The sequence below is a fragment of the Carcharodon carcharias genome, chromosome 25 (assembly GCF_017639515.1).
Source record: "Carcharodon carcharias isolate sCarCar2 chromosome 25, sCarCar2.pri, whole genome shotgun sequence".
NCBI lineage: Eukaryota > Metazoa > Chordata > Chondrichthyes > Lamniformes > Lamnidae > Carcharodon > Carcharodon carcharias.
In genome coordinates this window covers 44,793,411-44,806,380 of record NC_054491.1, presented here as the reverse complement: position 1 = coordinate 44,806,380, position 12,970 = coordinate 44,793,411, and the positions used below count along the sequence as shown (strand labels likewise).

Genomic DNA, 12,970 nt, shown 5'->3' with positions numbered 1-12,970 from the left:
CCAGATCCCTGGACTGTGGAATCTGATCCCAGATCCCGGGACTGTGGAATCTGATCCCAGATCTCGGGACTGTGGAATCTGATCCCAGATCCCGGGACTGTGGAATCTGATCCCAGATCCCGGGACTGTGGAATCTGATCCCAGATCCCTGGACTGTGGAATCTGATCCCAGATCCCGGGACTGTGGAATCTGATCCCAGATCCCGGGACTGTGGAATCTGATCCCAGATCCCAGGAACAGTGGAATCTGAATTCCATATTCTGGGGGCAGTGGAATCTAATCCCAGATCCTGGAGGTTGTCAAATCTGGTCCCAGATCCTGGAGATAGTGGAATCTGGTCCCAGATCCCAGGGCTTGTCAACTTTAGTCCCAGATCCTGTGGACTGTGGAATCTGATCCTAGATCCTGGAGATTGTGGAATCTGACCCCAGATCCCAGGTCTGTGGAATATGATCCCAGACCCCAGGGACTGGGAAATCTAGTCCCAGATCCTGGAGATTGTCGAATCTGGTTCCTGGTCCTGGGGATTTTCCAATCTGGTCCCAGATCTTGAGGACTGTGAAATCTGATCCCAGAGCCTGTGGAATTTGATCCCAGATCACGGGAACTGTGGAATCTGACCCCAGATCCCGAAGACTGTGGAATCTGATTCCTGATTCTCAGCAATGTGTAATCTGATTCCAGATCCACGTGCTGGGAATCTCATCCCAAATCCCAGACACTGTGGAATCTAGTCCCAGGTTCTGGGTACTGTGTGAATCCTAGGGAGTGTCAAATCTGATCCCAGATCCTAGAGATTGTGGAATCTGATTCTGGGGATTCTTGAGTCTGATCACAGATCCAGGGGACCTGTGGAACCTGACCCCAGGCCCATTCGGGGAGGTAGCTTTCTCAATTCTGCCCATCTTCAGTTTAGCTGCCTGTCTGCTCACGCACTCTCTCACACATACAGACACACACTCTCTCTCTCACACACACAATCTCACTCTCTCAAACACACACACACACAGTCTCTCACATACACAATCTCACACACTTTCTCTCTCTCACAGATTCTCACACACACACACAGACACACACTCTCTCACACTCTCTCACACAAACAGTCTCACACATACACAATCTCACACACTTTCTGTCACACACACACACACACAGTCTCTCACATACTCACAATCTCACACACTTTCTCTCACACACACAGACACACACTCTCCCTCACACACACACACAATCTCTCACATACACAATCTCACACTCACTTTCTCGGTCTCTCTCACACACACACTTTCACACACACTCGCTCCTGCAGACAGTGTGATCCGGGCTGTGGGTTTTCCCTTTGGATTTAATTGCTGTAGGCCCGGGTATGGGATAGAGGGAACTGGAGACTAAGCCGGCTCTCAGCTTTGGACGGTTCATTCCCGAGTCCGGCAGTGTTTATACCCAGGCAGAGGGAGATTTCAAACTTCAATGTGTCTCTGCCATAAGTGATTTAAACTCACTGGAAGCCGCGGGTTAGAATGACAATGTTCATCCAGAGAAAGAAGTCGGGGCTTGTGGAAATGTTTCTGAGGGCCCGCCTGCCCTGTCACTTGCCCCAGTGAACTTTCCATAATAAAGAATACATCCGTGAATTTTCTGTGAAAGGCGCAGAATTCTGCTGAGGATTCGGTTTTCATCTCATGTCCCAGACCCGTACCCCAGTGAGAGTCAGTGTGTGTGTAACCCGCACCCCAGTGAGAGTCAGTGTGTGTGTAACCCGCACCCCAGTGAGAGTCAGTGTGTGTGTAACCCGCACCCCACTGAGAGTCAGTGTGTGTGTAACCCGCACCCCAGTGAGAGTCAGTGTGTGTGTAACCCGCACCCCACTGAGAGTCAGTGTGTGTGTAACCCGCACCCCACTGAGAGTCAGTGTGTGTAACCCGCACCCCACTGAGAGTCAGTGTGTGTGTAACCCGCACCCCAGTGAGAGTCAGTGTGTGTGTAACCCGCACCCCAGTGAGAGTCAGTGTGTGTGTAACTCGCACCCCAGTGAGAGTCAGTGTGTGTGTAACCCGCACCCCAGTGAGAGTCAGTGTGTGTGTAACCCGCACCCCAGTGACAGTCAGTGTGCGTGTGACCCGTACCCCACTGAGAGTCATTGTGTGTGACCTGCACTGCAGTGTGTGTCAGTGTGTGTGGGACCCATAGCCCACTGAGAGTCAGTGTGTGTGTAACCCGCACCCCAGTGAGAGTCAGTGTGTGTGGGACCCATAGCCCAGTGAGAGTCAGTGTGTGTGTAACCCGCACCCCACTGAGAGTCAGTGTGTGTGTAACCCGCACCCCAGTGAGAGTCAGTGTGTGTGACCTGCACTGCAGTGTGTGTCAGTGTGTGTGGGACCCATAGCCCACTGAGAGTCAGTGTGTGTGACCTGCACTGCAGTGTGTGTCAGTGTGTGTGGGACCCATAGCCCACTGAGAGTCAGTGTGTGTGACCTGCACTGCAGTGTGTGTCAGTGTGTGTGGGACCCATAGCCCACTGAGAGTCAGTGTGTGTGTGTGTGTGTGTGTGTGTGGGACCCGTACCCCACTGAGAGTCAGTGTGTGTGTAACCCGCACCCCAGTGAGAGTCAGTGTGTGTGACCTGCACTGCAGTGTGTGTCAGTGTGTGTGGGACCCGTACCCCAGTGAGAGTCAGTGTGTGTGTGTGTGTGGGGGGGGGGATCCGTACCCCAGTGAGAGTCAGTGTGTGTATGTGTGTGTGTGTGTGTGTGTGTGGGGGGGGGGGGATCCGTACCCCAGTGAGAGTCAGTGTGTGTGTAACCCGCACCCCACTGAGAGTCAGTGTGTGTGACCTGCACTGCAGTGTGTGTCAGTGTGTGTGGGACCCGTACCCCACTGAGAGTCAGTGTGTGTGTAACCCGCACCCCACTGAGAGTCAGTGTGTGTGTAACCCGCACCCCACTGAGAGTCAGTGTGTGTGACCTGCACTGCAGTGTGTGTCAGTGTGTGTGGGACCCGTACCCCAGTGAGAGTCAGTGTGTGTGTGTGTGGGTGGGGGGGGGGGGGAGGCTCCACCAATAATCAGCCTTTCTTGAAATCGAAGCGAGAACTTTTGAGAAAAGGCTTTGTAGACGTATAAAGTTAAATGACTAATGAAGCTGCATTCAATCAGGGTGGAGAAGGGAAGAGTTTGAACAAAACTAAACTTGTTGAATGGTGTTAACGGTGTCCGGATTGGCCTGTCTGCTGATGCAGTGCACGGGCATTGTCCTGACTGACACTGGGGGCTGCGGACAGAATTCTGCTCACTGCCGCTGACCACTCGGTCCGCAGTCACAGGCTACAGTCCCTACACTGCTGGACTGAGCCGGGAGACTATTCGCTCCGATTTAAGGGTCAACGCGATAACTGTCAACAGCCCCTGTGTCAGGACCTGATGCACTGGAACCTGCCTAGAGTCTAATTCCCGCACGGGACGCTAAACTCGATAAACTACTCACCCCGGTAAGACAGTGAAACTTTTCCTGCAGAGATTCATCTCATCAAAGAGCTTCGGACAAAATGAGCAGTTCAGAGGGATGGAGGGAACTGGTTCCGGCAGGACAGGGATGTTCTCCCTATCCCAGCTGGTACAGGAGAGAGGGGGAGGGAGAGGGACAGAGGGACAGAGGGTCAGACACACACACGCACAGAGAGAGTTCGTACCGGGGCAGGAGTGGACAGCCTGCGGGCGGATGATGAAGCCGGGCTGGGAGCCCAGGGTCAGTTCCAGGTGACCGCGGCTCTCCCTGGCCAGAATCTCATCGATCATGAAAGTCTTGTAGCGCCGGTTCCCTGGCTTGTGCATCCCGGGGAAGGTGAGGCTCCGCTCGGCTGGAGCCTGCATGGTTGTGGGTGAGTGGCTCCGGGATAGTCCAGAGTGAGCTGGGCTCCGGCTCCGGCTCCGGCTCCGGCTCCTCTTCAGTAACCCAGCTCCGCCCGCAGCCGCTTATAAAGCATCTGATAAAGATCTTCACAACTCATCGAGGGACAGGCGGCCCGTCAATCAGCCTCTTCCTGCAGCCCAGAGTCAGACACACAGGGGGAGGGAAAAAGAGGGGGGGTGGGGGGAGCTCAGCCAGACCTGGGGGGGAAAGGGGGTCGGAGACAGGGGCGACCCACGCCTGTCTCAGCTCCTGCAGCCTCCCTTGTCCAGGCCCAGACAGGGGGCCCTTTAACAGCTGAGTGTCCAGAGCCGGGCAGGGTCCCAGCTCCAGTTCACACCAACTAACTAACTGCTGTGGGGAAGTTCATTAGAAACCATCAATAGGCAGCAAGAAACCAAATAGGGAATTCAGAAGAAACTTCTTTATTCAAAAAGTGGTGAGAATGAGGAACCCTCCACCACAGAGAGAGACTGAAGCGAATGGTATAGAATACATTTAAGGGTGAGTCAGACAGGTATATGAGCGAAAAAGGGAATAGAGGAAAGAGGGGAGGAGCCTCAAGTGGAGTGTAAACACCAGCATGGAGTGGTCCGGCCGAATGGCCTGTTTCTGTGCTGTATACCCTGTGTAATCCCATGCAAGCTCCGGGCCCTGGTCCCAACTCCAGACGGCAGACTCTGACCTAAATCTAGTCCCTGAATCTGAACCAAGCCCCAGTCCAAATTTCTAATTGCAGACCTAGTGGTCAGGCCCCAGGGCCAGATCCACATTAGCTGGTGGCTGGCTGCTGGCTGTAGACATGACCCTGTACCCCCTTGAGTGGGGCCATCAGTTTGCACCATGTCCAATGTTGTGGTTCCCAGCTGCTCTTGCCCATTTGCTTGTCAATCACCACAGCTGGCTGCTGGGGAGGAGAGATGTAGCCTACCCTGAGAGACAGTGCCTTCCTTGTGCCCATTCCCTCTGCCTCGATGTGGGACCAGACCAAAGGGTGGTGTCCCTGTTTCAAGCCCTAGCCATCCAATCCCAAGCATATTCAAGCCAATCGAGGCCTAATTGTAGATTCTGGGCTTCTATAGCAATAACCAGGGCATCCATGGGAGATCTGAGATGGAGGATTCCTGTCCTATTCCAAAAGTGTACAGTTCCTGCGCTGACCCGAGGGCACAGGCACTTAAGTTCATCAGAGGCATCCCAGGGGCATTCCTGACTGCTGGTGGGACCTAGTTGAGGAATGGGCACAGCAAAACTCTGGCTGAGGGAATGAGGCAGGCTGTTCTGCCTGACTTCATCTCCTCTTCCCATTCTTCATTCAAACCAAGGGAAACCCCCAATTAGATGGTCATGGCCAAACAGTCCCCTTCTGTAAAGGAGTTCTGTTATGTGCTCAATTAGATGGGTATGTGATAGAACTTGTTTGGGTGAAATCATCAGAGAATTTCTGGAATAAATGTTGCTCAAGTGTTGGTAAGTTCTTGGCAAACTGCCCCAGAAAGTCTCCCAGTATGTCCCAAAATCCTCTTCATGCCTCCAGCATCCAAGATGATCTACCACTAAATAAAGCCTGGAATCCTCAGCAATGATTTGGTTACTCCCAATCAGCTGATAGGTGGGATCATTAATTAAAACTCTAGGCATCAAAATGCCATGCAGCCTCTTTAATGAACGCTAATAGGCAATGCAATCACCAAACAACCCCTTGACAATCCAATGGGCAATTGTTCCTCACGTTTGCTTCATTCAACTCCTTTACTAAGATGTCATGTTATGCTAAACATGGACTAAATATTGTTATATCTTTAAGACCCCATCTTGATCACCTTTTTACCTCTGTAGTACCTGAGTATTTGACCAAAATCACCTCTTTTTAGTTGAAGTCCTCAGAGAATTGTTCAGTTGTTGGTGAAGTCCCAGAAAATGTCCCAATGTGTTTCAGAGGCCACGTTCACAGCTTCAGTGACCATAAAATTGTGACTATCCCTTTAAGTAGTGCTTGAAATTGACATCAGTAGTGTTTACTAACATATATGAAACATATAGGGGAGAACTTTCCCCATGTCAGGTGGGCCTGTCAGGAGCGGGAGTGGGCCTGATTGCTGCCCACGATCGGGTCCACGCCACCATTTTACGTGGGTGGGCCAATTAAGGCCCGTCCAGGGTAGTTCATGACTCCCGTGCATAGTGGGAATGGGCGGGCAGCGGTGGGAGCACTCAGGCTGCCAGGTCCAATGGTGACCCAACGGCCTGTATAAAGGAAAGCCTGGCAGCCTTGGAAAAGCTGCTCACAATGACTGGGAGAAAGGCTCTGCAGAGGGGAATGTTGGTGACGCAAGTCCAGAGGGTAGGTCAGCGGGCCAGGCCAAGCCGGAGGGTAGGCCAGAGGGGCAGGACAGGCCGGAGGGTAGGCCAGAGGGGCAGGACAGGCCGGAGGGTAGGGCAGCGGGCCAGACCAGGCCGGAGGGTAGGGCAGCGGGCCAGACCAGGCCGGAGGGTAGGCCAGCGGGGCAGTGTGACCCTCGTTTTTCAGATGAGTGCCTAGTTGCCCTCCTGGAGGAGGTGGCAGTGCGACAGGAGGTCCTTCTTCCGAGGGTCAGGAGGCAGAGACCAAAAGTGTGTGGGAGGAGGTGGCCGAGAGTGTTAGCTCCCATGATGGCTCCAGTGCCACAAAAGGTTCAATGATCTCCAGCACTCGGGAAGGGTGAGTACCATGTTGCCTCAAGTCACTAACTGCAGCTGTCACCCTTTCCCCCAAACCCTCCCCCACCACCACACTTCCTCCCTGCCCCTGCCACACCCACGCTAACTCTGAGTACAGTAACATCATTGAATCCCTCACGGCATGGATCCCTCACTGGGTGTGACAGCAGAGATTGCCCATGCCCAATTCACCCTGAGAGGGCTGAGCTAGGATGTGCTCTGCACCCACAGCATGTGTGACACTGACACCCAGAGTATAGAATGGGGGTGAAAGTCAAGGGTCTGTACCTAGGCAGAGTGCTGGAACTGGGAAGCATGTCGAAGTCAGGGTGCTAACATGCTGGGAGGGGAGCTTCCAGTTGGTGGGGCACTAATCCATCTTCTGGTGTTTGCGCTCCACTGCTTGTGCCTCCTTGCTTAGCAAAATGATACCTTGTGGTGCCACATGTGAAGGAGGCAACATTTGGGCAATGGTGGGGGTGGTCAGCTCTGGCTTGTTTGGGTGAGTGTGCGGCAGCTGCGAGGTGACGAAGAACTGGAGCCTGCAATGTCCCACTCTGGCTGGGTTGGCAGGGATGCGATGGGAATTCAGGTGCAGGCTGGACTAATCAATGCTCCTCTCTCCTTTTCAGGAAAAGACTGCGCACAATGTGTCAGAACGAATGCAGACTGGCAGAGGCCAGGCCCAGTTGGCCACCTTAATGGCTTTCGAGCAGCAGGCCATGGATCTTGAGAGGCGCCATTCCCACAGGTCCACCGATGGCAGTGAGGCTGGGGTACCACAGGGAGACTTTTGGCGAGCATTCAGGTCACCATGTATGTCCCAGAAGCCATGGCACTGCTGAATGCTCAGTGATTGAAGTTAACAACATGGGTTTAACCTTGATTATGGAAGCATAATGATCTGGGGGAGCGACATGAAAGTTGACATTGTCTGCACTGTAACTACTCAAATGTCCTTTTTCTTCCTTTCAGCATCACCGGAGCAGGGCTGGGAGGAGGAGACAGAGGGCCCACCACTCACACCTGAAGCCCTCAAGCAAATGAACTCACCATCATCACACCATCTCAGCCAGGCACCAGGGCAGATACTATCACCTCGGTGGGAATTAGATCTTCGGCTAGTGCCCCAGGGCACGGCGGTGAGGGCACTTCACACTCACTTGAGGTGTGGGCAGAGACAGAGAGTGCCCAGGGCGCCAGCAGTCGGAGGACTGCTAGGAACCAGGCACATGCTTGGTCGCTGGCTGATGATGGGCCTCTAGAGTCATCTGTGAGGCAACAGATGCTGGAAGTGCAGCAGGGTGTGCGGGAGGATCTGGCGGAGATACATGAGGCTATGCATGGCATGGTGCCTGTGCTGGAGGAGTCCACGTGGAGCATCACTGATGCAATGAGCCTCATGGCTGAGCACCATGCTTCCTCCATGGACAGGCTTCTTCAGGAGAACAATCAGGTCCTCCTGGAGTTGCATTCGGACCTGCAAGCCCTCACAGCGCCATTGACCACAATGTTTCTCATTGGTGCTTTTATGTTGGCCCATAGTACTTAGTCGAAGACTCGGTGTGATGTCCAACACCGTTTTTGTTTTGCTTTATGAATTTACTTTTGTTTGCTCAACAAATTTTAATATGTTGCCATGCCTCCGGGTGATTCCTTACTTCTGCATGTGTATGAGAAGCCATGATGTTATCAGTGAGTTGTTTGACATTGAGCTTTATTGACAAGGGCATTAGTTAATGTTATTATCCAGGCTGATTTAGCACTCAGGTGTCGACTGTGGAGCTTGCAGCCCTGGCATGTGTTGAGGGTCCAACTGTGGTGGGCTAGCTGGAGGTTCTTTGGATTAAAGCCTCCCGGATGTCCCTGCCTCCCTGGAGTACGCCTGGGTTAGCATCGACCCCCTCGTTGTTTTGTGCGTGCTCATCCTTGACCTCACAGCTGGATTCATTGTGTGCATCCAGAGCAACTGCGTCCACGTCTTCCTCATCCACTCGTCGCCAATTTCCAGCTCCAGATTGTGGAGAGCGCAGCTTGCAACCACTATCAGCGACATACGATCTGGGGGTATTAGAACTGGATGTAGTAGTAGTACTACAATAGTACTGAACAGTAGCAGTACTATAGGACTGAAGACTTGTGCTCCAGAACTTGCCGTGCCCCTAGCCAAGCTATTCCAGCACAACACTGGCATCTACCTGGCTATGTGGAAAATTGCCCAGGTATGTCCTGTACACAAAAAGCAGGACAAATCCAAGCCGGCCAATTACCACCTCATCAGTCTACTCTCTATCATCAGTGAAGTAATGGAAGGGGTCATCAATAGTGCTATCAAGTGGCACATGCTTAGCAATAACCTGCTCACTGATGCGCAGTTTGGGTTCCGCCAGGGCCACTCAGCTCCTGACCTCATTACAGCCTTGGTTCAAACATGGACAAAAGAGCTGAACTCCCGAGGTGAGGTGAGAGTGACTGCCCTTGACATCAAGGCAGCATTTGACCGAGTGTGGCAACAAGGATCCCAAGCAAAACTAGAGTCAATGGGAATCGGGGGAAAACTCTCCGCAGGTTGGAGTCATACCTAGCACAAAGGAAGATGGTTGTGGTTGTTGGAGGTCAATCGTATCAGCTCCAGGACATCACTGCAGGAGTTCCTCAGGGTAGTGTCCTCAGCCCAACCATCTTCAGCTGCTTCATCAATGACGTTTCTTCCTTCATAAGGTTAGCAGTGGGGATCTTTGCTGATCATTGCACATTTGTGACTCCTCAGATACTGAAGAAGTCCATGTCCAAATGCAGCAAGACCTGGACAATATCCAGGCTTGGGCTGACAAGTAGCAAGTAATGATCATGCCACATAAGTGTCAGGCAATGAGCATCTCCAACAAGAGAAAATCCAACCATCGCCCCTTGATGTTCAATGGCATTACCATCACTGAATCCCCGACTATCAACAACCTGGGAGTTATCATTGACCAGAAATTGAACTGGACTAGCCATATAAATACTGTGGCTACAAGAGCAGGTCAGAGGCTAGGAATCGTGTGATGAGTAACTCACCTCCTGACTCCCCAAAGCCTGTCCACCATCTACAAGTCACAAGTCAGGACTGGAATACTCCCCACTTGACTGGATGAGTGCAGCTCCCTCAACACTCAAGAAGCTGGACACCATCCTGGACAAAGCAGTCCGCTTAATTGACACTACATCCACAAACATTCACTCCCTCCACCACCGACGCAAAGTCGCAGCAGTGTATATCATCTACAAGATGCAATGCAGGAATTCACCAAGGCTCCTTAGACAACACCTTCCAAACCCATGACCACTACCACCTAGAAGGACAAGGGCAGCAGATACATGGGAACACCACCACCTGGAAGTTCCCCTCCAAGTCAGTCACCAACCGGACTCGGAAATATATCGCCGTTCCTTCACTGTCGCTGGGGCAAAATCCTGGAACTCCCTTCCTAACGGCACGGTGGGTGTACTATACCACATGGACTGCAGCAGTTCAAGAAGGCAGCTCACCACCAACTTCTCAAGGGGCAATTAGGGATGGGCAATAAATGCTGTTTTAGCCAGTGATGCGCACATCCCATGAATGAAAAAAAATTGTAGTGCGCCCATTGAGCGGTCCAGGCATCGGAAGTGCATCTTGAGAAGACCGATGGTTCTCTCCACCACAGCCCTTGTGGAGGCATGACTCCTATTGTACCAATGTTCAGCTTCTGTTCTTGATGGCCAAGAGGCATCATGAGCCACCTTCTGAGGGGATAGCCCTTATCAACCAGCAGCCGACCATCCAGCTGGGCTGGAGCACTGAAGAGCCCCGACACCTGGGAGTGTCTGAGGATGTAGGCATCGTAGGAGCTGCCTGGGTACCTTGCACAGACTTGTAGAATCAGCATCCTGTGATCACACACTATCTGCACGTTCATGGAGTGGAAGCCCTTCCTGTTGATGAAGGCACTGGGCTCACCTGCTGGTGCCTTGATGGCCACATGTGTACAGTCTATAGCACCCTGGACACGGGGGAAGCCAGCAATAGCCACAAAGCCCCTGGCTCACTCTGGCTAGCTGGCCTGGTCTCAATGTAGTGGATGAAAGTCAATGCACGCCTGAATAGAGCGTCTGTCACCTGCTTGACACAAGTGTGGACAGCTGATTGGGAGACACCACAAAGATCACCCACCGACCCTAGAAAGAGCTGGAGGCATAGAAGTTGAGGGCAGCCATGACCTTTAGTGCCAGTGGCATGGGGTGTCCACCCATACATTTTATGGAGATCTCAGGGCCTATCATCTGACAAATGGAGGTGACAGTCTCCCTTGAGAGACAGAACCTCCTTCGGCACTGGACATCAGACATATTGAGGTAGCTGCTTCACTGCCTGTAAACCCTGGCAGCAGGATATTGGTGTTTTCTGCTGCCCCTTCCACCTTGGACTTCCTGTTGGCCCTGCACCCCTTGTGCAGGCTCCCCTGGAAGCTGAATGTGGACTCCTGGCCTGCTCTCCCTTCTGGCTCTCCCTTCCTCCTCAGAGAAGGAGCCTCCAGTGGAGAGCACAACCCCCATTCTCAGGCTAAGGGAAGGCTTCTTGAAAGCTGCAGGCCCCAGAAATGATCTCTACTGTAGAGTCCTGACCAAGGCTTTTACTCCTGTCCTAGCAGCTGGTATGAGTTTTGAATTCTTCCTGTTCACTCAGGCAAGTATAAGTTTCACACTTAAATAGCTCAAACATCACAATCGCGACCCCACTCACCCCTCTTATCCCACCCGTGGATGAGGTTTATACAAATGTCTCCTACCCGCCTGCCCATTGCACCCGTGCGATGAACTGAAGATCGCACGGGCTGCGAATGATCAAGATCAATTGCTGCCTCAAAGGCCTTAACTGACCTGTTAGTTGATGGCGGGCACACATCCAAACTTACAGCGCGCCCGCCTTTCCATAGATCGCCCGACGTCACTGCGCGTCATTTTATGTGCAGGCATGTGGGGTCCTGACCCTGCACGCCAATGGGAAAATTCTGGCCATGAAATCCTGAGGGGTCTTGACAGGATGGATGTGGAGGATGTTTCCTCTTGCGGAAGAATCTAGAACTAGGTGTTTAAAAATAAGGGGTCGTCCATTTGAAACAGAGGTGAGGTGAATTTTTTTCACTCAGAGGGTCCTGAGTCTTTGGAACTCTCTTCCTGAAAAGACGGTGGAAGCAGAGTCTTTAAATATTTCTAAGGCAGAGACAGATCGATTCTTGATAAGCACGGGCGGGGGGGGTGGGGTGATAGGTTAGTGGGGGTAAGTGGGATGAAGATTTCAGGTTACTCTCAGATCAGCCATGATCTTATTAAATGGCGGAGCAGGCTCAAGGAGCTGAATGGTCTGCTCCTGCTCCTTGTTTGTATGTAATCAGCTGCTTGCTGTTAGAAAAGAACCTTAGTTGAAGCGTTAAGCACTGAGATGCCATATAGCCTCTTGAATGAGCGCTAGCAGACATTTTACATGGTAATGAACTGTTTAACTGGTACTGTCTACAATTGCTTTAGCAAGATGGTATCTTGCATGAAACACAGGCTAAACTGGTGTTCAGCTTAAGACCCCATCCTGGCCACTTCTTTACAGTCTAAAGTATTTGGTGAAAACATCCCCTTTAAGTTTTGAACCACCTCTGAGGAAGTGAATGGAACCTAAAGTGATCAATTGACTTTTCCGTAAAAAACAAGGCAACAGACAATTGAAAATGAAAGGATCCTCAGCTGTATCCCTGATGCCCAAGCCTCACCTGTAAATGGGGGGGCAGCCCCTTACCTGTTTTCACTAGGACGCTGCTGAATATTGCAAATTAATTATGCAGCTGGCGCATTGCTACTCCCAACCCCTCATTCTGAGTATCGCTGCTCCCATCCCCTCATTCTGAGTATCGCTGCTCCCATCAACTCATTCTGAGTATCGCTGCTCCCATCCCCTCATTCTGAGTATCGCTGCTCCCATCAACTCATTCTGAGTATCGCTGCTCCCATCAACTCATTCTGAGTATCGCTGCTCCCATCAACTCATTCTGAGTATCGCTGCTCCCATCCACTCATTCTGAGTATCGCTGCTCCCATCACCTCATTCTGAGTATCGCTGCTCCCATCACTCATTCTGAGTATCGCTGCTCCCATCAACTCATTCTGAGTATCGCTGCTCCCATCAACTCATTCTGAGTATCGCTGCTCCCATCCCCTCATTCTGAGTATCGCTGCTCCCATCCCCTCATTCTGAGTATCGCTGCTCCCATCCCCTCATTCTGAGTATCGCTGCTCCCATCAACTCATTCTGAGTATCGCTGCTCCCATCCCCTCATTCTGAGTATCG

The 12,970-nt window shown here is 52.0% G+C and overlaps 1 protein-coding gene across 1 annotated transcript in view; it reads right to left on the bottom strand.

Moving 5' to 3' along the window:
* LOC121269650 (homeobox protein BarH-like 2) overlaps positions 1–3,972 on the bottom strand; it is a 41,285-nt gene extending 37,313 nt beyond the window's left edge. Inside the window, exon 1 of the mRNA XM_041174417.1 lies at positions 3,692–3,972. Coding sequence (XP_041030351.1) covers positions 3,692–3,872 — 181 coding nt within the window. The 5' untranslated portion in view covers positions 3,873–3,972. The remainder of the gene's footprint in view (positions 1–3,691) is intronic.
* Positions 3,973–12,970: the final 8,998 nt, after the last annotated feature.